At 37.4% G+C, this 25,844-nt stretch overlaps 1 protein-coding gene across 1 annotated transcript in view; it reads right to left on the bottom strand.

Annotated features, from left to right (window-relative positions):
* LOC134756149 (solute carrier organic anion transporter family member 4A1-like) overlaps positions 1-25,844 on the bottom strand; it is a 92,844-nt gene that overhangs the window by 9,357 nt on the left and 57,643 nt on the right. The window contains exons 4-7 of the mRNA XM_063692979.1: positions 15,731-15,824; positions 14,774-14,978; positions 14,063-14,231; positions 5,588-5,690 (exon numbers count right to left, since the gene is read on the bottom strand). Of these exons, the coding sequence (XP_063549049.1) occupies positions 5,588-5,690; positions 14,063-14,231; positions 14,774-14,978; positions 15,731-15,824 (571 nt within the window). The remainder of the gene's footprint in view (positions 1-5,587; positions 5,691-14,062; positions 14,232-14,773; positions 14,979-15,730; positions 15,825-25,844) is intronic.

The raw sequence follows: 25,844 nt of genomic DNA, 5'->3' as shown, positions 1-25,844 counted from the left end.
TGTTGGCTTAGGGTTTGATTGCGGAAGAGTACTTCGGCGTTCCTGGGACCTCGCCGTATAGCAGTGAGGCGGCAACAGAGGGGGTTTAGTGGGTAAACCATGGGTCCCATTAGCCTGTATGGGAGTCCCACATAACCATCCCAGGCCCGTCCCTGCGCCTGGGTGGTATGCGTAACGCATTCCCCCTCTATATAAAAAAAAAAAAAAAAAAAAAAAAAAAAAAAGGGTTTGACGCGTTTACTGAGGTGACCAGATTTGAGGTTGATTGCTAAAACATAAAGGAAAACCCCATAAAAGAGAGAGCCGGTGTAACTACACTCAAGTAATGAAATGGGACAATATTAAACCTATATATGTAATTAACATACAATTTGACCCGTTTATAAGTCTAGATAAGAAAAAGCTGAGATTCCGCAACTTTGAGCAACTGTCAGTGCATCCTAAAAACCATAAAATTAGGATATTAAGTGACCCAGGCGACAGTAACCATGGCAAGGAGACAAGAAAAAGTTGATTAACCCAATTGTACAATTCTTTTATGAGTCCCCGCACAGCTCAGCCGAATTTCACCTTCCCATACAAAATTACAAACGGAGTTTCATTTTCATTTTAAAACTACGCGTTGGATTGTAATGGAACTTTGCACATACAATTAAATGAGGTAGATCTAGGTCTGTCATAGTTTATATAGCTCTAGAATATAAAACAAACGAAATAGACCAAAAACAAGTTTTGTATGAAAAACTTAAATTCGCTGTATTTTTTTACTATGGTATCTGAAGCTACATAAACTAATTATAGACCTTATCCCATTGTAATTACAAAGTTTCAGAGTAAGTCGTTCTAAAATGAGAGCGTAACTACGTTTGTATGGAGAACCGAGCTTGCCGGGGACTCTTAATTCCAAATAGTATACGTACCTCGTACCATAGAGTAACTTATACTAGAGCGGTACTGTCATAGTAAATTTTGTAACCCCAGTAAATTCACTGCCATCTGTCGACACACTTTAAAACTAAAAATAAATATTAATAAAAATACGATAAAATGTATTTAAATATGGATAAATGATTTTTTTATTTGCATTAATTATTTTTATATGATTTTGACCCATGTTCTTTCACTGGTATGCGTTAAAATTATAAATAACAAACGAAACAGTCAACGCCCTCTATACGAGTGTAGGCCAAAACTAGTGGCGCCATCTGATCGAGAATCAAATTTTCGTGACTTTCGGGCACATTTTTTCATTAGACTGTATCCATCTATTACGGAGTTATATCTATCTTTGCTCGTACAAACAGTCAGCACTTGGCCTTACGTTCTTTGCTACCATAATAATATTATCCCTTTATAATAACTCTGGGTTCCATACACCACTAACAACATACGCACAAAACCCCGCTTCAGATAGCCCGGAGCTAAAAATCGTTAAAACTCCACAAAAGACCCCGAACAAACACTTATACTGCCTCATCCACGCATATTAAAACGATACCACAAAACTGCAGTTCAAAAGTCGGAAAATCATATTCCCGCGAAACCTCAGCTGAAAACTGAAATTAATTTGGCTGGCAACACAATAGGATGAAAGCGAGAGCTACTTGGCTGAATGAAGCCCGCCTGTGCCCGTGTCGGATGAGATATTAAAAGAAAAGTATAACGCGTGTCTGTGGTAACGAGATTTTTTTTTATCGTACACTACACACTACACAATTTTAATTTTAAGATACCGTTTAACTTAGGGCGGTGTATTAAGACTGAGTATAGAATGATTTTACGTAAACGTAGTGTAATATCGTAAGAACGGGAAATTTAATTTTCTAAACCAATAAATCTTGTCTTTTCTTGTTGTCTTTGTGTAATCGTGTTTTAAAAGGTTCATGCATTGTTATTAATTTTATCTTAAGTTGGTTATTTTATTTTTTATTTTTTTTATCCTTGTTTAAAGAGCTTTGTCACTTTTGTGACGATGTCGCTCTGTGCGTATACAAAAATGTGACTATCTTCTATTTAGTCCAAGCGCAACAAGTTTGTATAAACATTTTGCATCCTCAGATAGTGGGTGCCCCAAAATTTGGTTGCAACCCCCAACTTCAAATAAGGTTACGTTCATATCCTTTCTCTCACTTTCGTTTCGGACACACTCCATGATGACATGGTATGCATCCTCCAAAATGTCACATTCGTCACAGTTTGGCGACGGCACCTTTTTCATTAGATATGCAAATTTATTTAATGGGATGTGTCCGGAACGTAGTCTAAATGCTAATACTAGTTCGCGTCGACCCATGGACGAGTCCTCAAACCATGGATTCCTTAGAAGTTGTGGCTGGATCGTTTTATACCATATCGCCTTATCTACCGATCTACAATCAAAGTATTCACTCCACATTTGCCTACATTGTTTTTTGACTAGGTGAATTGAATCCATAAATGTAGGTACTATACTAAACGGGATTCCGTCGCTAACCGCCTCATTTGCTAAAATATCTGCCACCTCATTACCTGTAAGACCTATATGGGACGGTATCCATTGTAGGGTAATCGATTTATCGTATTGTTTTAATGTGCGAACTGTTTTTAGTATAGAATAGGCTATCGGTGCTCCTCGATAGTTCGAGGTGCATCGAGCCAGGTGCTGAAGGGCACTCCTTGAATCTGTCAGTATTACAAATTCTTTTCCATCCACTGATTCAATCCAAGATAATGCTTCTGCAATAGAAACTAGTTCGACCTGCATAATTGAGATATTGGCAGACATTTTGAACTTAGCCGATACCTTGCATTGGGGGTCATAAAAGGCAGCACCCGATATTTCCTTATTCTTGGAACCATCTGTAAATATTTTGTAATGCGACCCATATGTTTCATCTAAATATTGAGTGCATTTAGCTTTGAGTTGGTTTTTATCATATAGTCTTTTCGCTTGCGTTACGGTTTCTAAATTTATTTTAATGACATCAGACAATTTTATGTTATTAATCCAAGTATCTAAGGTAAACATTTCCAGTTGTTTTTTTGACTGAATTAGGACATCCTTTAGACAATTGTGAATCGAAACTAAAAGAGGTATTTTAATGCCATACTGACGAGAGCTGAGAATTTGAGATAAATTGCAAATGGAATTAATTGTAGGATTATTCAAAAGGGATTTAGATTTTAAATAGTATTTACCAGCCAGATAATATCTACGAATGTTTAGTGGGGGGATATGCAATTCATTTTCCATTACATGTATAGGGGAACTTTTTATAAATCCACCAATCACTCGCATACATTGGTTTTGAACTTTGTCTAACTTGTATAAGTGACATTTTGCGCTCGTGTCATAAAGGAAGCTACTGTAATCCAATCGACTACGTATAAGAGCTATATATAATCGTCTTAAGTGTTTGGGATGTACTCCCCAACGGGGTCCTGTGAGAACTTTAAGAATATTGATAAATTTAGTCAATTTTTGTGTTATTTCATCTATATGTCGCTTCCATCTCAGTCCGCGATCAAGCCACAACCCCAAGTACTTAACATTATCAACTACTTGTAAGGCTGAATCGTTTACGCTAATGTTTATTGCCTCGGCCTTTATATATTTGCCAAAAACGCATATTTTGCTCTTAGACCCTGAAATTGATAGCCCCTTTTCCTTTAATAGATGGTTCATCATATTTAGAGCAGATTGTATCTCAATTATACCATCATTGACGTTCTTGGCCGCAGTGTATAAAACGAAATCATCAGCATATTGCGATACTGTTACATTGGTTATTTCTCTGCAGATATTAATCGTCGCTATATTAAACAACAAAGGCGAGAGGGGGTCACCCTGCGCCAAGCCTCGACCGGTATGTCTGATGGTATAAGTGTCTGATATTAAACATTTAAGTATACGCTCCTTAAGGAAATTCCATAAATAATTACATATTTGAGCTCCTATTTCATAATTGTCTAGTGTGTTCATCAAATAAGATATGTCGACATTATTGTATGCATTCTCTAGATCTATAAAACAACCCAAAGTCATGAGTCCCTTGGCCTTTCCCAGTTGCGCGTCAGTTACAAGGCGACTTAAATTATCAACACATGAGCGACCTTTCCTAAACCCGGTAGTAGCCTCAGCAAGCATCAGATTCTTTTCAAAATACCATTCGAGGCGTTTATTTAATATAGAATGAAAAATCTTACAAATACATGATATCAATGATATTGGGCGAAGTGCATTGGCGGATTGTAGGTTACGCCCAGGTTTCGGAATAGGCACTATCTTAATATCTCGCCACTGATATGGAACATAACCACTGTTAAAAAATATGTTGTACAGACGCAATAAGACTTCTTTGCCACAATCGGGTAAATACTTTAACCTAGAATACGAAATATCGTCACATCCTGGGGCGGTATCCTTTGATTTCATGCAGCTATCAAGTTCTTGGCGTGAAATCTCGGCACTTAAATAGAAGTTGTTGGACTTAAAAATTGGGGCTTCAGGTAACACGTAATCAGGCGCTAAGCTGTGCAATAGTTCGTCAATCTTTTCCCTGTCTGTCTGTGGTTATGCAGTGCACATTAAATAAATTTCTTGCCATATATCGCGTACAGATAAGCCCAAAAATTTTGAAGAATACTTTTCGTACTTCCCCATTTTTTTTTTCAAAATTTAACTAAATAAAACTAAAATACATCTAGAAAATGTGACCCCTTTGGCATAGTGCCGAGGATGCTGGCAGCATTTCCCCGCTGTATTGCGATGCTAATACGATGCGCGAGAAAGCTGCCAGCTCTTCGGTCGCCAGTGAAGTTGACTAGTCTTTTGGATAGCTCTTTAAAAAGCTGTGTCTCAACCCCAAAGGGCATGAAAGTATACTCGGGGCCAAGACTATATAATAACGTTTAAATAAAAACAACAAGCATTTAACTAAACTAAAATAATTTATCTTCAAAATATACTCCTTTGGCTTTGAATACAAACGCAAACGTTTGTTAAATTATCAACAATATACCGCAGTAAAAAAATATCAACGTATTATTGCGTTATCCTGTATAACGTACTTTAATTTGCCATGCCGGAAGGGGATGATTTGGGGGAAGTTTTAGCATAAGTTTAAATAAAATTGTACTTGGAGTTTATTGTGAATGTGTTAAAGGATAACATTTATTATATAATACGAGTAAGTGTTGTAACATGAATATAAAACTAAAACTAAATAAAATTAAAATAACTAAAGCTAAAAATTAAAAATACCTATCAAAATGTTGTGCCCTTGGTAGGGTGCCCATCACGCAGGCAGCGTTCCCGCGCTGGATTGCAATTGCAATTCTCTGCGCGAGAGATTTGCCCGCGCGGGTACACACCCGGGTGTGTGTGTTATGTTAAATGTGTTAAATGTAATGACTGAAATGAGTGTTTGATAATAAAAACTCCATTTCGTACCTATAATAAGAAAGTACGGTTGTTTTACAAAGGTGATATTTGAGAAAGAGAGCAGGAACTATTTAGTTAGGTATAGGTTGCGCGGGAATGGTAAAAAAATGGAATGAGTTATTCAAAGACAGACGAGTACCTATTTATGGAATGACTGCCACTTACGCTTCAGAGTCCACAGTAACGAAATCTGTATAGATCTTGAGCATCTGCCCACCCACCACGTAGCCCAGCGCTGGGCCCACCACGGCCATTGTGTAGTACACACCTGAAACAAACAGAATTTTACAGTAATTCACGTATATAGTCCTTAAGAAGTGTTTTCTCTTAGCAGATAGTCGCCTTCCGCTTCGCGATCAAATCCCAAATTGTATGATCCCTATGAGTAGTAGGTATTTATATGGGGCATTTTCTATGAAAAGGGACCTTATTGTCGATGGCGCTTACGCCGCACAGCGTCGCGCGGCATTGTATTTCGGAGCATCGTTTATAATGGCGTAAGCGCCATCGACAATAAGGTCCCTTTTTATAGAAAATACCACATATTTGAAAACAATCGAGCGGTCCTAACCGCCTTAAGAGTCCCCGGCAAGCTCGGCCGAATTGTACCTTCCCATACAAACGTAGTTCCGCTCTCATTTTAAAACCACGTGTTGGATTGTAATGAAACTTTGCACATACAATGACATGAGGTATATCTAGGTCTGAAATTAGTTTATATAGCTCCAGTTTATAAAATAAACTAAATAGAGCAAAAACTAGTTTTGTATGAAAAACTTAAATTCGCTGTATTTTTTTTACTATGTTATCTGAAGCTACATAAACTAATTACAGACATAGATATACCTTATCCTATTGTAAGTATAAAGTGAATAATGAGATGACGGGTGACAGAGATGTATGGAAGAAAAAGACATGCTGCGCCGACCCCAAGTGAATGGGACAAGGGCAAGCGAATGATGATGATTGTAAGTACAAAGTTTCAGAGCAATCTAGCTAGTCGTTTTAAAATGAGAGCGGAACTACGTTTGTATGGAGAACCGAGCTTGCCGGAGACCCTTAAGTAAATGGCGCGGTGAACGTCTTAAATGGCGCAAACGAAACGCAGCGTGTTTTTACAGCTAAAAGCCGGGTTAAGATCTTCGTGTCATGAAAGCTTTACTGTGCTTTTATTTCACGCTTTTTTGCTATAAGTACAGACTTATGGATGGTATAGAAAGGATCGCAATCTCTTGTGGCAGAATTGTTGTAAAAGTGACCGCGTTAAGCTTTAAATAATAGTTCCTAATCTCTCCGGTGGCGCTAGTTAGGCTCTGGGACATGAGTATAACATGAATCATATAAGGCAACAAATAACCCGACCAAATTACGAAGGTTGTTTTTGGTAGTATTTCGGTGTATGGTGGCGCCGCCTAATTACTGTTTTTTGATGGACACACTTTTCAGACATAGAGATTTGGCTCTTTATACAGTCTCCATGTACAGACTCTTTAAGTTGTTTTGACTTTTATATGAGTATTCTGACATAACATGAAAAAGCCGTACAAGTGCGAGTCGGATTCGCCCACCGAGGGTTCCGTACCCAAAGGGTAAAAACGGGACCCTATTACTAAGAGTCCGCTGTCTGTCCGTCTGTCACCAGGCTGTATCTCATGAACCATGAAGTTGAAATTTTCACAGATGATGTATATCTGTTGCCGCTATAATAACAAATCGGCTATAACCGATTATTTTGACAAAATTTCGTAACCGATTATTGGAAACTCGAATAACCGGTGACGGTTATTTAATTATGACATAAATTCTATGAATTGATCTTCTAATGACTACAATTTTTGTTTTCTTTTTTTTTCGTTACGCCTTTGACTATAATTTGTCATTCGTGTCATTTAATAACGAAAATGTACATAATTTACTTATGAAATATTTTGATTGAATATTGTAGTTTTACTTTTACTGTACTGTTACTGTTACTGGTACTTTTACTGTTACTGTAGTTTGAGTGTTTTACTAAAAAAAGAAGACTTATACTCACATTCCCCAATACTATGGCTGTACCTTTTTATTTTCGTAATATTTTTTAATTACTTGATTGTAAATTTATAATTTTTTGTCGGAAATAACCGTACCGATTCTAAACGATTATCGGTTATTTTTCGGGCATAACCGTAACCGAAACCGGTTATGATGTTTGGCCGGTAATTGCATTCCCTAGTACCTAATTACTACGGCGGGCGTATCGCTCGTAGCCCCACCTTAAATGTTTTTATAATAAATTATATAGAAAAGTGTAAAGCTCATTATGTACCTGCTTAACGCGTGAATTAAACAATAGCTTGCAAAAACATCATATCAAATAAACCCCCACATTTCCGTCTAATGATTAGAATTACCACTAAAATGACAAACGGGATGAATCGCAATGAATAATGTATGGATATGAATAATAATGTAGAACAAACGGCGTCCATGTTTGCAGCGCAAACAATCACATTGTATAGAACAGCATTAGAACTTTCATCATTTGATATTGATTGGACATTAGGACATTACTCATTACCAGTCCGCCGGACGATATAGGCCTGTCAGTTGTTCGGAACTGTCAAATTTTTGTTCTAACTGACAGGCTGATATCGTCCGGCGGACTGACAATCAGTGGGCTCCTTGAGAGTACAAAGTGAGGAAGTGTCATTATAAACATATTTGTATAGAAAGGGTGACATTTCAAATGCCATGCACATGGAGACTGTATAAAGGAGCCAAATCTCTATGTATGAAAAGTGTCCATCAAAAAACAGTAATTAGGCGGCGCCACCATACACCGAAATACTACCAAAAACATCCTACGTAATTTGGTCGGGTTATTTGTTGCCTTATATGGTTCATGTTATACTCATGTCCCAGAGCCTAACTAGCGCCACCGGAGAGATTAGGAACTATTATTTAAAGCTTAACGCGGTCACTTTTACAACAATTCTGCCATAATAGATTGCGATCCTTTCTATACCATCCATAACTTATAGAATTTGTTTACTATGTTCAACAGCCAACTGCAAGATTGAACAAAAAAATTCTTCTATCTAGGTATTTAGCTTTGACTTTCCCACGAAGTGTGATTTGGTTGAATACTAATCTCTTAAGAGATGATTTTCGGGATAAAGACTATCTTATTTCCTTCTCTGGGACTCAAACTATCTCTATGCCAAATTTCAACTAAATCGGTTCAGCGGTTTAAGCGTGAAGAAGTAACACACATACAGACTTTCGCATTTATAATATTAGTATGGATTTAAAAAAACCGGCCAAATGCGAGTCGGACTCGCGCACCGAGGTTTCCGCACATTACATAATTTTAACAATGTATTTTTTATGTGAAACGTGAGTGAAAGGTAAATTGCGGTTTACGATTTATGATGTACTCGTATAAAAAAAAAACTACTTACTAGATCTCGTTCAAACCAATTTTCGGTGGAAGTTTGCATGGTAATGTATATCATATATTTTTTTCAGTTTTATCATTCTCTTATTTAAGAAGTTACAGGGGGGGGGACACACATTTTACCACTTTGGAAGTGTCTCTCGGGCAAACTATTCAGTTTAGAAAAAAATTTATATTAGAAACCTCAATATCATTTTTGAAGACCTATCCATAGATGTACACGTATGAGTTTGATGAAAAAATTTGTTTTGAGTTTCAGTTCCAAGTATGGGGAACCCCCAAAATTTATTGTTTTTTTCTATTTTTGTATGAAAATCTTAATGCCGTTCACAGAATACATCTACTTACCAAGTTTCAACAGTATAGTTCTTATAGTTTCAGAGAAAAGTGGCTGTGACATACGGACGGACAGACAGACAGACATGACGAATCTATAAGGGTTCCGTTTTTTGCCATTTGGCTACGGAACCCTAAAAACGGTCGCTCTAAAATGTCAGAAACAAATCTGAGACAGGAAAAATAAAGTATTGGATTAGGATCTATTGGCTCTAGATGCCTCCAGACACAATTTGGCGCTACACCAAACAATTTGAGATAAGGGACAGGAATTGTAGGTGACTTGAGCATGAATATACGAATACTTTTGCAATGTGAAAGTTTTGTATGTTTGGATATATGGATGATGAAACCTGAATATTATGTAGATTTGACGTTGGTTCACTCGCCATACAATTTATTTTCACCTAGGGAAAGGTAAAAGGCTGTTGTACTTTTAACAATACTTTTAATACCACCACGATAAAAACTACCATCGTTTGTATCGTTAAGGGTCCCCGGCAAGCTCGGTTCTCCATACAAACGTAGTTTCGCTCTCATTTTAAAACGACTAGCTAGATTGCTCTGAAACTTTGTACTTACAATAGGATGAGGTATATCTATGTCTGTAATTAGTTTATGTAGCTTCAGATACAATAGTGAAAAAATACATCTAAGTTTTTCATACGAAACTTGTTTTTGCTCTATTTCGTTTGTTTTATAAACTGGAGCTATATAAACTAATTTAAGACCTATATATACACCTCATGTCATTGTATGTGCAAAGTTTCATTACAAACCAACACGTAGTTTTAAAATGAGAGCGGAACTACGTTTGTATGGGAAGGTGCAATTCGGCCGAGCTTGCCACCAGGGACTTATTAGGATTGGTACCACGCTAGTAATGGAACGCGCCTTTTAGGTGTGACATAAATAGGAACGGATAAGGAATGACCAGTCGTACCTAAGTAGGACTAAGATATAGCCTAGTATATCTGGTAGTATAACAAATCTGCACTCTCGATACTCGAACTCAATTAAGGGCCCTCCACCATGAATGGTATCACGCTAGTAATGGAACGCGCCTTTTAGGTGTGACATAAATGAGAACGGATAAGAAATACGACTCATGGCTAGTAAGACTAAGATATAGCCTGGTATATCTGGTAGTATAGCAAACCTGCACTCTCGATACTCGAACTCAAGGCCCCTCCACCATGAATGGTACCATCACCCTAGTAATGGAACGCGCCTTTTAGGTGTGACATAAATGAGAACGGATAAGAAATACGACTCATGGCTAGTAAGACTAAGATATAGCCTAGTATATCTGGTAGTGTAACAAACCTGCACTCTCGATACTCGAACTCAAGGGCCCTCCACCATGAATGGTACCACGCTAGTAATGGAACGCGCCTTTTAGGTGTGACGTAGGGTGAATGTGCGAAATGCATTTGAACGCTCTTAGTGTGTGAAGAGTAAAGTTTGTTTTTGAAGAAGCTTGTAGGATATTTTATAAGGCACATAATCCTTATAAAACAATATCTTTGTTATTTTTTACTCAGGCAAAATTTTTAGGACTAGGTAACTGAACTGGCGATGTATTCCTATCTGTGCCCGCCCCCTGAAATACTAAACATTTCACTTTTTTTTTTAATAAGTAGGTAAACATATGTTATGATGTGTCATAATCCATACTAATATTATAAATGCGAAAGTCTGTCTGTCTGTGTGTTACCTCTTCACGCTTAAACCGCTATACCGATTTAGTTGAAATTTAGCGTAGAGATAGTTTGAGTCCCGGGGAAGGACATAGGATAGTTTTTGTCCCGAAAATCATCCCTTAAGAGGGTGAAAAGCGGGGTGGAATTGAGATAATTAATGAAGTGCCTGCTAATTTGTGTGCATAATATGCTCAAATTGAATGTTTGCTATGAGAATTTTTCCAGGCGCTACACTTACTTTAGCTGCTGTTACTAAGTCCACGCAGACGAAGTCGCGATCAAAAGCTAGTATATAATACAGCGAACAAAATAGCCTCATTCTGAAATAGACGTATCAGTGTGGTCTTGAGGGTCTGATTTAATTCACTACAATTAGGGATGGTGACACCACCATATTTAACATTCAGGGTTGTCACTGGCACGAAGATGACTTAAACTTACAGTTTATTTAGTCCAGAAAACTTAACTGTCTTGGTATAATGATAGCTCGTCTTTTGCAACATTTTATTGTACACAAGACTAGTTTTATTTACCATCATATCATAGCAAAATAAATACAAACTGCAAAGGCCAACTTATTACTTAAACCGGCCGATAAAGCATTTCTTTCACCAGAAAAATAATACTTAAAAAAATTATACGCGTAATTTTTTTGAAAATTTGATGCCACTCTTATTTCAGACGAAAATGGTCGACCATATTACGATGTCATTAAATTGGAATATAATCATCAATCAGTATGTTTATTCCTAGGTACGAGCTTAGAGGATATAACCAAACGGAGCCATTAACAGGCATTCCCCTCTGTTGAAAATAGTCGGCCAATGGTCATACACAATGTATGGACTGACGTTTATCTGACATGGCTATTTTTACCTTACGTATACATTTGACGTTCCCCTCCCCCGCAAAAATCGGCAGACTTTTTTGTACAGAAAATTACAGACGTGACGTCTCCGTTTGGTTATATCCTCTACGGGTACGAGTAATACAATACGTTACATTTAATTTGTTTAGCTATGAGACCTGGGTAGGGTAAACTTGCATTATTTGGTGACACGCCTAATTCGGTGATACAAATTTTGAAGCATAACACCCAGGAATGCTATTGAATTAGGGCCTTTTAAATGGGACCTCAAGGCTTCACGGCTTCGGTGAGGCCCATTTAAAAGGCCCTAATTCACTAGCTTTCCTCGGTGTCATGCTTCAAAACTTGTATCACCGAATTAGGCGTGTCACCAAATAATGCGAGCATAGAGTAACTTATACTAGAGCGGTACTGTCATAGTAAATTTTGTAACCCCAGTAAATTCACTGCCATCTGTCGACACACTTTAAAACTAAAAATGAAGATTTATAAAAATACGATAGAATGTGTTTAAATATAGATAAATGATTTTTTTTATTTGCATTAATTATTTTTATGATTTTGACCCATGTTCTTTCACTGATATGCGTTAAAATTGTTAAATAACAAACGAAACCGTCAACGCCATCTATACGACTGTAGGCCAAAACTAGTAGCGCCCTCTGAACGAGAATCAAATTTTCTTGATTTTCGAGGCACGTTTTTTCCTTAGACTGTATCCATCTATTACGGAGTTATATCTATCTTTGATGCGAGTTTACCCTACTGCAATACAACTTATAATAACAACAATATCGAGCTCGCCAACCCTAAAACAAAACAGTGGATGCATATCCGCTTGCACGGCGATTAGTTTCAGCCGTCAATCAATGCACGCTTCCTATTGACCAACACTACATTTATGCCAGTATTAATAGACACAGACTAACAAAGTTTTCATATTGATGCTGCTCCGGTGTGTGAGCGAAATAGTGCACGTATACAGAGATGTTTCGCTTGCACACTGGAGCGGCATGCGGATCCGCATCCAATGTGAAATCTGAAGACCTCTAAATATAGTTTGTCAAAGGACTGTCTCATTTCAAACATGGACAGAGAGAAACATACTATCTTACACTAGTACTAGCACCCAGTACAAAGTTTCAGAGCAATCTAGCTAGTCGTTTTAAAATGAGAGCGGAACTACGTTTGTATGGAGAACCGAGCTTCCCAGGGACCCTTAACCCGTGCACGGACTGTATGTCTGCTTAAAATAAAACGAGCTTTAATACATTTTTCCATTAAAAATGTATGACTTCATCCTAGCACCCTTCACAAAGTTAATATAAATACCCATTTAAAGTTTACTCATTCCACAAACGTACTGCATACCACTTATCACGCCTGTAAGAGCGATCTGAGTGCGTTCCTGTGTTCGCTGCTCGCAGTGCGTGCGTTATGGACGGTTATGGTTAATATGGTTATGTTATGGTTATGGGGCGTCTTTAGGATAATTGTTTTGAGCTTTTAATACGAGTTAAATGTGTGCGATGGTAACGGTCAAATACTGTTGTGTATTATTTAAAATCAAGGAACAGTAAGTATGTCACTCCAAGTTATCACTGTTTTTTGCTGATTAAAAAACCGGCCAAGTGCAAGTCGGACTTGTGCACGAAACGCAAAAAACCATTACCCAAAAAAACGGCTAAAAAATCACGTTTGTTGTATGGGAGCCCCACTTCAATATTAATTTTATTCTGTTTTTAGTATTTGTTGTTATAGGTTGTCATCAGTGAAAATTTTAACTGTCTATAGCTATCACGGTTCATGAGATACAGCCTGGTGATAAACAGACGGACAGACAGACGAACAGCGGTGTCTTAGTAATAGGGTCCCGTTTTTACCATTTGGGTACAGAATCCTAAAAACAGCACAAAAGAGGGAGGCGGTTAAATAAACTAACGGTAAGGTACGGCGTGGCACATGCACCGTGCAGCAGTTGTGCCAAAACGAAGATGGCCACCGCCCAGGACCCGCCTTCAGCTGGTCCTCAATCCTCGAAAAGATAGGATGACTGTGAAAGAGAGGAGACTCGAGAAATATCACTTACCAAGATACACCGATGACATTTTCTTCGAAACGTTCTCATCAATGTAAGTAAGCCCCAGAGTGAACAGCGGCGTGGCACCAGCGCCGTGCAGCAGTTGTGCGAAAACGAAGATGGCCACCGCCCAGGACCCGCCTTCAGCTGGTCCTCAATCCTCGAAAAGATAGGATGACTGTGAAAGAAAGGAGACTCGAGAAATATCACTCACCAAGGTACACCGATGACATCTTCTTCGAAACGTTCTCATCAATATAAGTTACTCCCAGAGTGAACAGCGGCGTGGCACCAGCGCCATGCAGCAGTTGTGCGAAAACGAAGATGGCCACCGCCCAGGACCCGCCTTCAGATGGCCCGCTTTCTTCGCAGAGGTACGATGACTGTCAAGGAAAAGACGACTTGAAATAGTTCTTTTTATGGAAACCCATTGTATTAAGTAGGGTTTAAGTAGTATTAGTACAACAACATACAATTAGTAAAAAGTACAAAGGCGAACTTATGAGGGATATTTGAAGGGGGTTTAAACAATGTATTTTAGACTGAAATCTGGTTCATGTGAGATACGATTCCTCGGAGAAATGAGTTAGCAACACCGCGCACTTTTTTGCATCATCACTTACACTATTCAATAACAAAAATTGGCTGAGTCGACTGTGAAAAATTTGCCAGTCCTGTGATTTGTAATCAACCGATAAAATTCGCCATCCTCGTCGCCAGAATGTTATATATAGGTATAGGTTAAGTGGCGATAAGGCAAACGACCGTACTCAGTGGACACTAGTTCATTACTGACGCTTCGGGTAGATAGACAAAACATCACAGAGATGCAATGCACACAGAATTCACAGTCAAATGAGAGGCGCACGGGCGAATGGGAACAAGACATCTACATCATGCCTCGTGTTGGCCTCCAGAAACTCACCACAGTACTATTTCCATGGCAAATGTCTAGTCGCTCCCTGTGGGCGGCCCTGTAGGGGGGCACCAGGAAGTGCGGTAGGGCGAACATGAGCGAGCCGGCGCCCATGATGAGGGCGCCCCAGCCCAGCCAGCGGGGCTTGGAGGCGCCCTGCCGCCCGCCCAGGTAGGTGACGGGGGCTAGGCAGATGAATGATGCCATGTCGTACCTGGGAACGAAATGACAGTTAGAAAATGCAATGAGTGTGTATGGGTGTAGGTGTGGATATAGGTACGGGTATGGTTATTAGTATGGGTACGGGTACGGGGACGGGTACGGGGACGTACGGTGACGGGTTGTGCACTTCGTTCCTTACAGTTTCAGTAAAGTCTAGATGCTGTTAGACAGGCCAAAATTAGCACTGGCAAAAAATAAATTTGCTATCTTAGCTATCTAGTTAGGTATTACACAAAATGACTATAATTCGTTTTTGTAAACTGTACATGCAAGTTGATTTTTAGCTAAGTTTTTAACCTAAGTACAGTTGAATTTTTCACCTTCTTGCAATATTTAGAGTAAGGTGAAGAAATGTATACATATTTATGAACTGTAACTGTACCTACTAACTAAATTGGGGCATTTTCTATGAAAAGAGACCTTATTGTCAATGTCGCTTACGCCGCATAGCGTCGCGCAGCATTGTATTTATATAATGGCGTAAGCGCCATCGACAATAAGGTCCCTTTTTATAGAAAATACCACAATTTTTAATTTTTAACAAGCAGAAACTTCTGCGAACGATGCTATATATTAAGCTTAGAATAAATTCAAAAGTGGAAAAATTACTGGGTGAGACTTGAACTCATGTCCTCTGGATCGATACTCCAGCGCTCTGCCAGCTGAGCAAGTCTCACCCAAGGCAGTATTTTTTCCACTTTTACTACCTATATTAATCATTTAGGGATTTTTCATAAACCTTACCCTCCAGCTATAACTCCCGTCTGCATTGACCTCAGCCCGAACCTCTTCTCAATAGTCGTGATGACCACGTTCACGAACCCATTCACCACCATACCTGCAACAACAGAAGGTTCAATTTAGAATGACTGGAAAATGGCGGTTAAGTCTGTTTAGTTTTAGGTGGATCGGAGTTCTGTAGTGATTGGTCATTTGATAGTGGGGATTGATTTCTTATAGGTTTCTCTTGGTTTTCTTATTAATCTACAATTCCGTCCGAGTGCGTAATGAAGTGTATAATTTCTTTGATAAAATGGGGCATTTTCTATGAAAAGGGACCTTATTGTCGGTGGCGCTTACGCCCCACAGCGGCGCGCGGCATTGTATTTATATCGGAGCATCGTTTATAATGGCGTAAGCGCCATCGACAATAAGGTCCCTTTTTATAGAAAATACCACAAATGAGTGACGGAATGAACGTCATAATCGCAGCAGTAATGCGGCGGCGAACATCACTCATTTCATCAAGGAAGAACGACGCGGCGGCAACGACGACGCCGGAACAGTAATGCAGCTGCAGTTGACATTGGAGCGTTACCTTAAGTCATTGCCAACCGAGGCGACAGCGAGGTGTAATTTGTTGAGCATGGAGAGACTAGGACATTTTACTTATAGGCACAGAACAAATAATAGTACCAGGTACAGAAGGTTCACTCTACCAAAACGCGTCTATTACGACAGATATGACCGCTAGGTGGCGCAAGCGCGAGCAGGCGTCCGTCCATAGCGGTGCCCTGCAATTACTATGGCTAGACACCAAAATTGGTGTAGGCCGCATGTACTTGTAGCGACTCGACGAAATCGCGGAGTAAGCCATGCCTGTTATAGGTAAGTAATTAAAATGCAAAAATTGTCGAGTCAACTACAAAACTCTTTCAGTTGTTTACTTAAACCTACCGTATCCTCGAGAAAAAATTCAATCTCAAACAGGAGGTTGATACCTATTTAACAATTTATCTAATTTAAAAACTGGTTAAATTAGATTAATGCCGAATGCACCCAGAACGCTGGGCCAACCACGGACTGGATCCCACAGGATGGATCTCGGGGCAGAGGCAGACTCAAACGGAGATGGCGGGACGACCTCGATACTTTCTGTGTGGAGCTAGAGTGGCGGGAATGTGAATTGGACAGAGCCAAGTGGCGGGAAAGAGGGAAGGCCTTTGCCCAGCAGTGGGACACACTAGGCTATAAAAAAACCCGGCCAAGTGCGAGTCGGACTCGCGTTCCAAGGGTTCCGTACATTACCCAATTTAGACAATGTATTTTTTATGTGAAACGTGAGTGAAATGTCTTTAAAAAACCCGTAGGGGTCGGATCAAAAACTAAGTAATTAAGTCCGACTCACGCTTGACTGCAATTTCTAATAGGTTTTTCTGTAATCTATAGGTAAAGATCTATTTTCTGTATTTTTTTTTTCAAAATTTTAGACCCTGTAGTTTCGGAGATAAAGGGGGAATGGTCATTTTTTGCCTATTTTCTTGAATAACTTCTAAATTGTTTATCCTAAAATTATTAAAAAAAAATATTTGAGATTCTCACAATGAGCTCTTTCATTTAATATATAACACGATATAGTTTGAAAAACTTTATTTTTTAATTTTCTCATTAACCCCCCAAAAGTGGCCCCGGTGTTTAAAATTCATTTGTTTACGTTACATGTCCGTCTTTGGGTCACAAACTTACATATTTATACCAAATTTCAACTTAATTGGTCCAGTAGTTTCGGAGAAAATAGGTTGTGACAGACAGACAGACAGACAGACAGACGCACGAGTGATCCTATAAGGGTTCCGTTTTTTCCTTTTGAGGTACGGAACCCTAAAAACAACTGGTTTTGATGGATTTGATTATTAGAGCGCATCTTACGCACGACATTCACTCCATTTCGCATGCATTAACCTTGATCGACCTTTAAGGTCGTATAAAAAACCGTAACGAATGTTTAAATCTGAATCGGGCTCCTGCTCAAATCAAATTGAGATTTGTAAAGTTCGAATGATGCTTATGATCTCCGTTCTACGCCAAACAACGCTACGTTCGCTACGCCGTAGCGCGTAGGCGTTGTATTTTTATGGGAATTGTAACTCACTTAACTGTTAAGCTACGCTCATAGGGCTATGTCGTCAAATCAGTAAAAATCCTATCTTTCTTTTAAAGCGCCGTGTGTATAGATGTGGTGGTTAATAGAATCACAGGCTAATTCGAACGTACACTGACATCAAAATGATATCTGAACGATATAGCACGGGTTTTTTAAAGACATTTCACTCACGTTTCACATAAAAAAATACATTGTTAAAAATTGTACGGAACCCTTGGAACGCGAGTCCGACTCGCACTTGGCCGGTTTTCTTCTGTATATTTCAGTAAGTTTGATTTCTAGCTATGAAACAATTCAATTTAGGTATTTGTATGAAACCGTCCCTTTCTACGAGTATTTACACAATATATAGAGATTTAATTTTCCACATTGTTCCCGTTACTTTATATTTATTTTTTCAGCGAATGAGCTCGTAACTCTCTAAGACCTCATTTCAAGCAATTTCATATACATATTCGGTCACGTTTTTTGTCCTATTATGCGTTGCCACGATCTTGTATACGGATGAAGATCCCTCCTGTATATTATCATATTGTCGATAAATAACTTTCAATGTATTCAAATTAGTCTTATTTTCGTACTGTAATGTAATTTACATTTTTATATTAATTCAATTACTTTGGAGATAGGGGTACAATTGTTTTTTATTAGGGTTGAGGCTTATCATATGATTTTATAAGTTTGTCGTTTTAAAATAATAATATTAGTAATTTATTAGGCCATATATAAATGGATTACGTTGGTGACGTGATCATAATGAAAAGTGCAAAAAAAGGGATTTTGATCATTTTGTATTTTTTGCGTACCTAAAGGTGTAAGTTTAATACTAAGTATTTTCTTAATGTAGTGCATAGTTATTTTCCATCGTATTTTCACGGAAACGTACAAACCTGTTCTGCTATTTTAGTCAGTCTCGGTACAAAAACTACTGAGGTTGACTGAAGCAGGGCTCGGAACCGGTATATTTTTAAAACCCCGAAATGTCCCATTATTTTGAATTTTTTTATGCTCATTACGTAGGACTGAATCATGTATTTAGGAAACAATTTTGCATTATTAAAACGTCCCATTAAAAATGAAATTATAAACAAAAGAACGAAAAAGAACGTAATAATACCGGTATTTTTGTATGGAGCAAATGCTGAAGCTGAAGCTGAAGTAGCATGACAAATACGAACGTTTCCGAGAAAATACGATGGAAATAGTAGATTGTTAACTAAGGCTGGAAAGTGAGATCGCCAATCCAATAGTTCGAAGGTGAGATGACTGAGATGTTTACTTTTACCCCAGTTAAACACTCTACTTTTCATTTCGAACGAGGAAAGTCAAACACAAGAAAATATTTTGACGGTTAAGAGAATTTGGGACTGGAATTGGCGCCATTTACATTCTGATCGGAAAAAAATCTAAAACCCTAGACAATCCGATCTTGAATCCAATCTTAAATTGGTTTTAAATTGGAATGTGTTTTAAATGTATACGCGCCTTAAAAAAAGTGAAACTGAATGAATTAATGTAATGATTGTGTTCTGAGCAGCCAAAAAAACCGGCCAAGTGCGAGTCCGAGTCCGGTTCCGTACTTTTTAGTATTTGTTGTTACAGCGGCAACAGAAATACATCATCAGTGAAAATTTCAACTGTCTAGCTATCACTGTTCATGAGATACAGCCTGGTGACAGCCAGACAGACGGATAGTGGAGTCTTAGTAATAGGGTCCCGTTTTTACCCTTTGGGTACGGAACCCTAAAAAAACGACACTATAAGAATACTCAAAATTATTTTTAAAACGGAAGTTATTGATGAGCAAATTATACAATATCACTCAGTGCCATCTCTTTGTTACAAAACCAGAAAACCGGATGTTTACGGTACATTGCCTGTTATAAAAACATAAACCAAGTCCAAAAAAATAAATTATGCAAACAACATAATTACCTATCTGTAGATTAATCTATGTAATCTTTGTCAAATAGCACAAATTATTATGGTTATAAACGTTTTTAAGGTATCGTAAAACCATAGAGTAACTTATACTTATACTAGAGCGGTACCTGTCATAGTAAATTTTGTAACCCCAGTAAATTCACTGTCATCATTCGACACACTTTAAAACTAAAAATGAAGATTTATAAAAATACGATAGAATGTATTTAAATACAGATAAATGATTTTTTTTATTTGCATTAATTATTTTTATGATTTTGACCCATGTTCTTTCACTGATATGCGTTAAAATTGTTAAATAACAAACGAAACCGTCAACGCCATCTATACGACTGTAGGCCAAAACTAGTAGCGCCCTCTGAACGAGATCAAATTTTCTTAATTTTCGAGGCACGTTTTTTCCTTAGACTGTATCCATCTATTACGGAGTTATATCCATCTGTAAAACCCAACTATAGTTTTTTGGGTAGTTTCTAGTTTCTACTAGGTATTTGACCAAAAATTTGCAGCAACATTGAGTCATTCAAATAGTACACCTGAATGAAGATATTCAAGTTAGTATTGGCCCATGGTTTTGTATTAGGTATGTATAGGTACCCAACTAAGGTTTTATTGTACATGAGTACATACTTACACTTACATACTCTCTTTCACTTCTGAATATTATTAATTCAATTCAATTCAATCTTTATTTGCAACCAAGGAGATACTGTTTATACAAATACCCACACATACATAACTACTAGGACCCGGTAAGGGCTTAGCAAAGTATTAGGGTTTTTAAAATATTCCTTATCTAGATTTCTTTGGCTTTCATTCATTCTTTCTTCCAATTGGTACATAATTCATTAGTATTTTAGGTAATTACAATATATGATAGATACCTAAAAGCTACATCATTTTTTAACTGACTTAGTTATTAATGGATCTTAGAAATGATTTGAAAATTTCACTACCACTTTTTGACTAGCACATTTTATTAACTTATTAAAGAAAAACTTAGGTTACAAAAGGCGAACTTAATGTCATGAGGTATTCTCTACGACATTTTACAAGTTACATTTTTAATAGGATTTAATTATCTATGTCCATCGTTGCCGTAGAGGCGTAGAATGATTTTACTCAACTAAATTCTACCCGAAATACCTTCCTGAAAACTGACGCATATCCTCATAATTAACTGAAACCCATTTAAAACCGCGATAATTCTATTAACTAATATAAAACTGTATTGCATTAAGCATTTCCACCCAGACTATCGCATTACCCATTTCGCATCAAATTTTTCTGAAAATGACAGATCTATTTTAGTAGCTCGGTGTTGTATTCTGGTTTTGGAATTCGTTAAGGCTTTGATCTTGTCTTAATAAGACCTTGACCACAGAAAATGTGACGTTTTCAATCAAAAGGTACAACAGTGTCGCTTGTCGATAAGGTTCAACTTCAACTTCAAAAATCGTTTATTCAAGTAAGCTTAATAATAAATTAATAAGCACTTTTGACATGTCATACAAAATATAAGTAAAAATTACAATCATTAATAATAAAAATAAAAAATAATAATAATAATAAACAATTCAATTGGCAATAATTAACAACAAATTAAAAGATAATGTCAAACATACATAATTGATTTTGATTTCTAATTGCAGCTATATGGAAATAGCGCTTTACTGACAAGCGACAATAAGTACCCTTTTGGTTGAAAATGGCACAAATATACAGAAGATTCACTCCCTAACAAAACGCGACTACAACGCGCAAGGCGGCGCAAGCGCGTGCAGGCGTCCGTTCCATAGCGGTGTGCGGCAATTACTATGGCAAAATCTCAAAATTGCGGCGGCCGCAGGTACTTGTAGCGACGCGACGACATCGCGGAGTGAGACACGCCTGGCTTGACACAATGCATCTAACGCGCTCCAATAAGTGCGAACGAGATGCCTAATATACCAGGGGTCGGAAACCGGTATTTGCTCCATACAAAAATACCGGTATTATTACGTTCTTTTTCGTTCTTTTGTTTATAATTTAATTTTTAATGGGATGTTTTAATAATGCAAAATTGTTTCCTAAATACATGATTCAGTCCTACGTAATGAGCATAAAAAGTTCAAAATATTGGGCTATTTCGGGGTTTTTAAAAAATACCGGTTCCGAGCCCTGTAATATACTACTCCCTAGTGCATTTCACGCGCTATCAGAGCGAGTGATCATCCAGGTCGTATCAAGACAAAATCAAAATCTTAACAATTTGTAAAATCAGAATATGTACCGGTACCGGAGGCCAATCCTATTTATCTTGTGACGTTATGACTTTGTCACAACTCGAAAGTACATTGACATCAAAATGGCATTAACGATATCATTCAGTTACTTAGTACTTGTCCGTACTTGTATTGGCGAGAGCGAGACGCACAATAACTACATGACATCATTCAGATATGATTCTGATGTCAATATTCGTTCGTCTGTTCATCTAACGCGCACCAATATGCGCATAACGCGCGCATCAACCATCGTGAAGGTCGTGTCAAAACCATATCGACATTTTAACAAATCGTTAAATCAGAATCGGCCTCCCCGCTGTCTGTCATTTGAAACTTTAATAACTGCAAAAGCCGGGCTATTTTTAACCCATGTTCGGATGTCGGAAGTAATTGCAGGATTGATGGAAAAAACAAGTAGTGATTTTTCAATTATTTTTACCTGCTAGTAAAGGCTGGCTCAAAAATAAGTTTACAAAGATTTTTACTGTGGCATATTGTTGATTATTTTAACAAGTTTGCGTTAGGAGAATATTATGAAGATAATACGTTTTGTTTTAGTGTACACACCGGAAATAGTTATTTGTGCAACAAGAGAGGAAAGTTGGTTTATTTTGCGAGTGTTGATTTTGAGTCCCGTGAAAGCGAAAGAGTCTATAATTGAATCACGAGCGAAGCGAGTGATTCTAAGTTAGAATCTTGAGCGTAGCGAGGGATTCAAAAACACGAGATGTAAAATAACTTTGCTCTCGTGTTGCACATATAATTTTTCACCTCAGTAGTGAGAACATATTAAAGGTTAAAATGTATTTCGAATTTGTAATAGACCCCGAAGTATGAAGTGGCAGTTCATGGCCTTTACTAAAGCTTAAGCTTCTTTGTTTCACTCCCTGGAGTGAGGGAAGTCGCACTTTCGTCACTCCCTGGAGTGAGAAAAGTCGCACTTTCGTCACTCCAGGGAGTGAAGAATGTAGGCTTGTTCGAGCTGCTAAGGTGAAAAAAAAGGCGACATATTATTATTTATCTATTTTATTATTGCAAAAGACTGCCGCCCCTTACAGAAACAAAAGAGCATCAATATCCGACGCTGAGACCGCATGTTTATTTATTCCCAGCAGACTATTCATCGGGAACAATATCAATTTGCGGAGTGGGGCAATGCGGATCACAAATTCCAGTTATACCCCAACCGCATGCTGAGTCACGGGCGCGTGGGGCACACTGGGGGCATATTGGACAATATTTCGTGGCCACCTCTCAATTTTTTAAAGGATAATTTTCTTAATTTTTTTTATTAAGGTCTAATAATAATGAAAACTATGATTTTTGAGATGTGGCCGTATTGCAGGCAAAATAAGATTTGGTCCGCCGGCGCCGGACGTTGAAATGTTTTAACCTGTTAAGTGCGCGTCACTTTTGGAGCGCATACCTATTATAACCTTACTTGAGTTATGTTATAATATTATTGGTTGAGAGCTTTATATTAACTTTACTGTGTGCGCTATTGAACACATTAGTTTTTTGATATTTCATAAAAAGTATGAAAATTCACTTATAGGCAAGGTAAGAATGACAGTTGCTCGTTCTTTTAAAATTATTTTTTTGTCAATTGCATATGATCTGACTCACTTGTATACTTGTAATAAAGGTAACAGCTCAAAAATTACACGATTATTCCCTTTTTTACAAATAGAGGTATTAATATCCTACATATTGGGTGTCCCACAGGCATTATTTTCTTTTGATTATTTATTAACGGACATTATTTTATTATATAGATTATAATTCTTTATTAAATTTGATTCTTAATTATTATTATTGATATTGTGTTGGGACGATCGATCTTTTTGTGATTTTTTTTTTATTTTGACATGTAAAATAAAATGTACATTTTCAATGAGAAATGAATGAATCTAATCTAATCTATTAATGGTTATATTATTTAGTAATTTCGTAAGGAAATCCCTATATAGGTCGAAAAGTAATTAAATTTAAAGTTCTTTATTTGCATTCATATAACCTACATATGTATCTACCTCTCCGAGTATGGATAGATGTTACAAAATCACTCTGTTTACCAAATCTGATAACAAAAATGTTTCTCTGGCTTTTAAAAGGAAATGTTCACACCACCCTACTGCACCGTGCCCACGGGAGTGAGATTTATAGTCCCCAAGCGAGGCAGTAGTGTTAATAAAATTTATCTGCTGCCAGGTGGGTTAGGTATATTTTTGTTTGAGTAGCTGAGAGCTTTGGAAAAGTTTAGTCCCCATAAATACGTATCCTGTACAAATTTAAATTGTTATGCTTGGCAATTACGTTTATCTAATACGATAAGAAAAACAGGTAAGTAAGTCTTTTAACTGAAAATACATCATTTAGCTCCACTTGCACCCACTAACCCGGGGCTAACCCTGTTAAACCGTTAACCCAGTGTCTACTTGTACTGGTAACCATGGCAACTCCAGGTTAACCGGTTAACCAGGGTTAGTGGGACGATGCAAGTGGCCCTTATTGTTTTAGTATTTAACCTCCAGAGAAATTTAAATCATTATTAAATGGAATAGAGAGGCTCTTTATTTGTTTCGTATCATTTAGTAACGAAATAAATTCAAGTTTATTTATGATTCAAATTTATCTGCTATTTTTTTTATAAAGCGGGCCGCTACGAGATAGAAGACTACGATACTAACCTAAGTATAAGATTAAGACCATTGTTCATGAAATGTCTTTAACTTGACTTGCCTTTCAATTACAAGCAATTTTATTTAAGATTTCCTATACCAAAACCATTTTTTTTTTCAATATTTATCCGTAATTTATAAGCGTACTAACTTGGTCTTACATTACTTTTGTTAAGTAAAATAACTTTAAAATAAATACATACTTATGATTAAATAAGGCCATAGAGAAATAAGTAAGCTAACTTAATATCTATAATAATCCCAGTGTGCCCCCGGCACTCATAAGAAACCAAAATTAATAAGAGCGTGATTTACTAAACGCAATAACCAGTGATTAATCTATCGCGCTCTGTCACCCTGACTTGGAATTCCGGGGAGAGAACGGGACAACGGGCTAAAGTGCTGTTGCTCTTTTGGAAACAAAAGGAGTAGGAAATTGAGATTTTCACTAGTCATTGTTTAAGTAAAAAAAGTAGGTAAGGAAATTAAATATATTATTTTCATATTTTATTAACTGGAATTTAATTCAATTGCGGTGATTATAGTATTTTATGAAGCCTATCGAATAAATCGCTGTCCTTTGCCCAATACCAATTTAGGAGAATTTAGAAGAACCAAAAATATTTTGATATAAGTAAGTAGAGCAAATAATTATTAGAATCAGACCAAGCTAAGTATTAAATACCTAATCGTCATAATTTTATAGAAGTTTGACGTTTAAAATAACACTATCAAAATCGCTGCAAACTTAGATTGTTCTGACTCTATTAAACATTAATATTCTTAGGATTCTTAGTGCCATTAAAAAAATTTTTTTTTCGACCATAGGTAAAAGGAGAAAAGTGTCCCAATATTTCCATACAATTTTCGTACCACCCATTCCATTACCGTCTTACAAAGCCCATAAAAAGTGGTAGAGTAACAAAATGGAAACCATTTTACTTGTTATAAGGATCGAGACATCGTGATTCAAAGTACAAATACTAATTTAAATTAAAAAAAAGCGATGTGGACGGCTTTCTAATATGGCTCCGTTTGCCATAAGAAGACACAGCAAGTTTACACAAAAAAGTACGAAACTA

This window comes from Cydia strobilella, chromosome 3 (assembly GCF_947568885.1).
Source record: "Cydia strobilella chromosome 3, ilCydStro3.1, whole genome shotgun sequence".
Classification (NCBI taxonomy): domain Eukaryota; kingdom Metazoa; phylum Arthropoda; class Insecta; order Lepidoptera; family Tortricidae; genus Cydia; species Cydia strobilella.
Note: the sequence above shows the minus strand (reverse complement) of the source record. Positions and strands in the feature narration are given on the sequence as shown.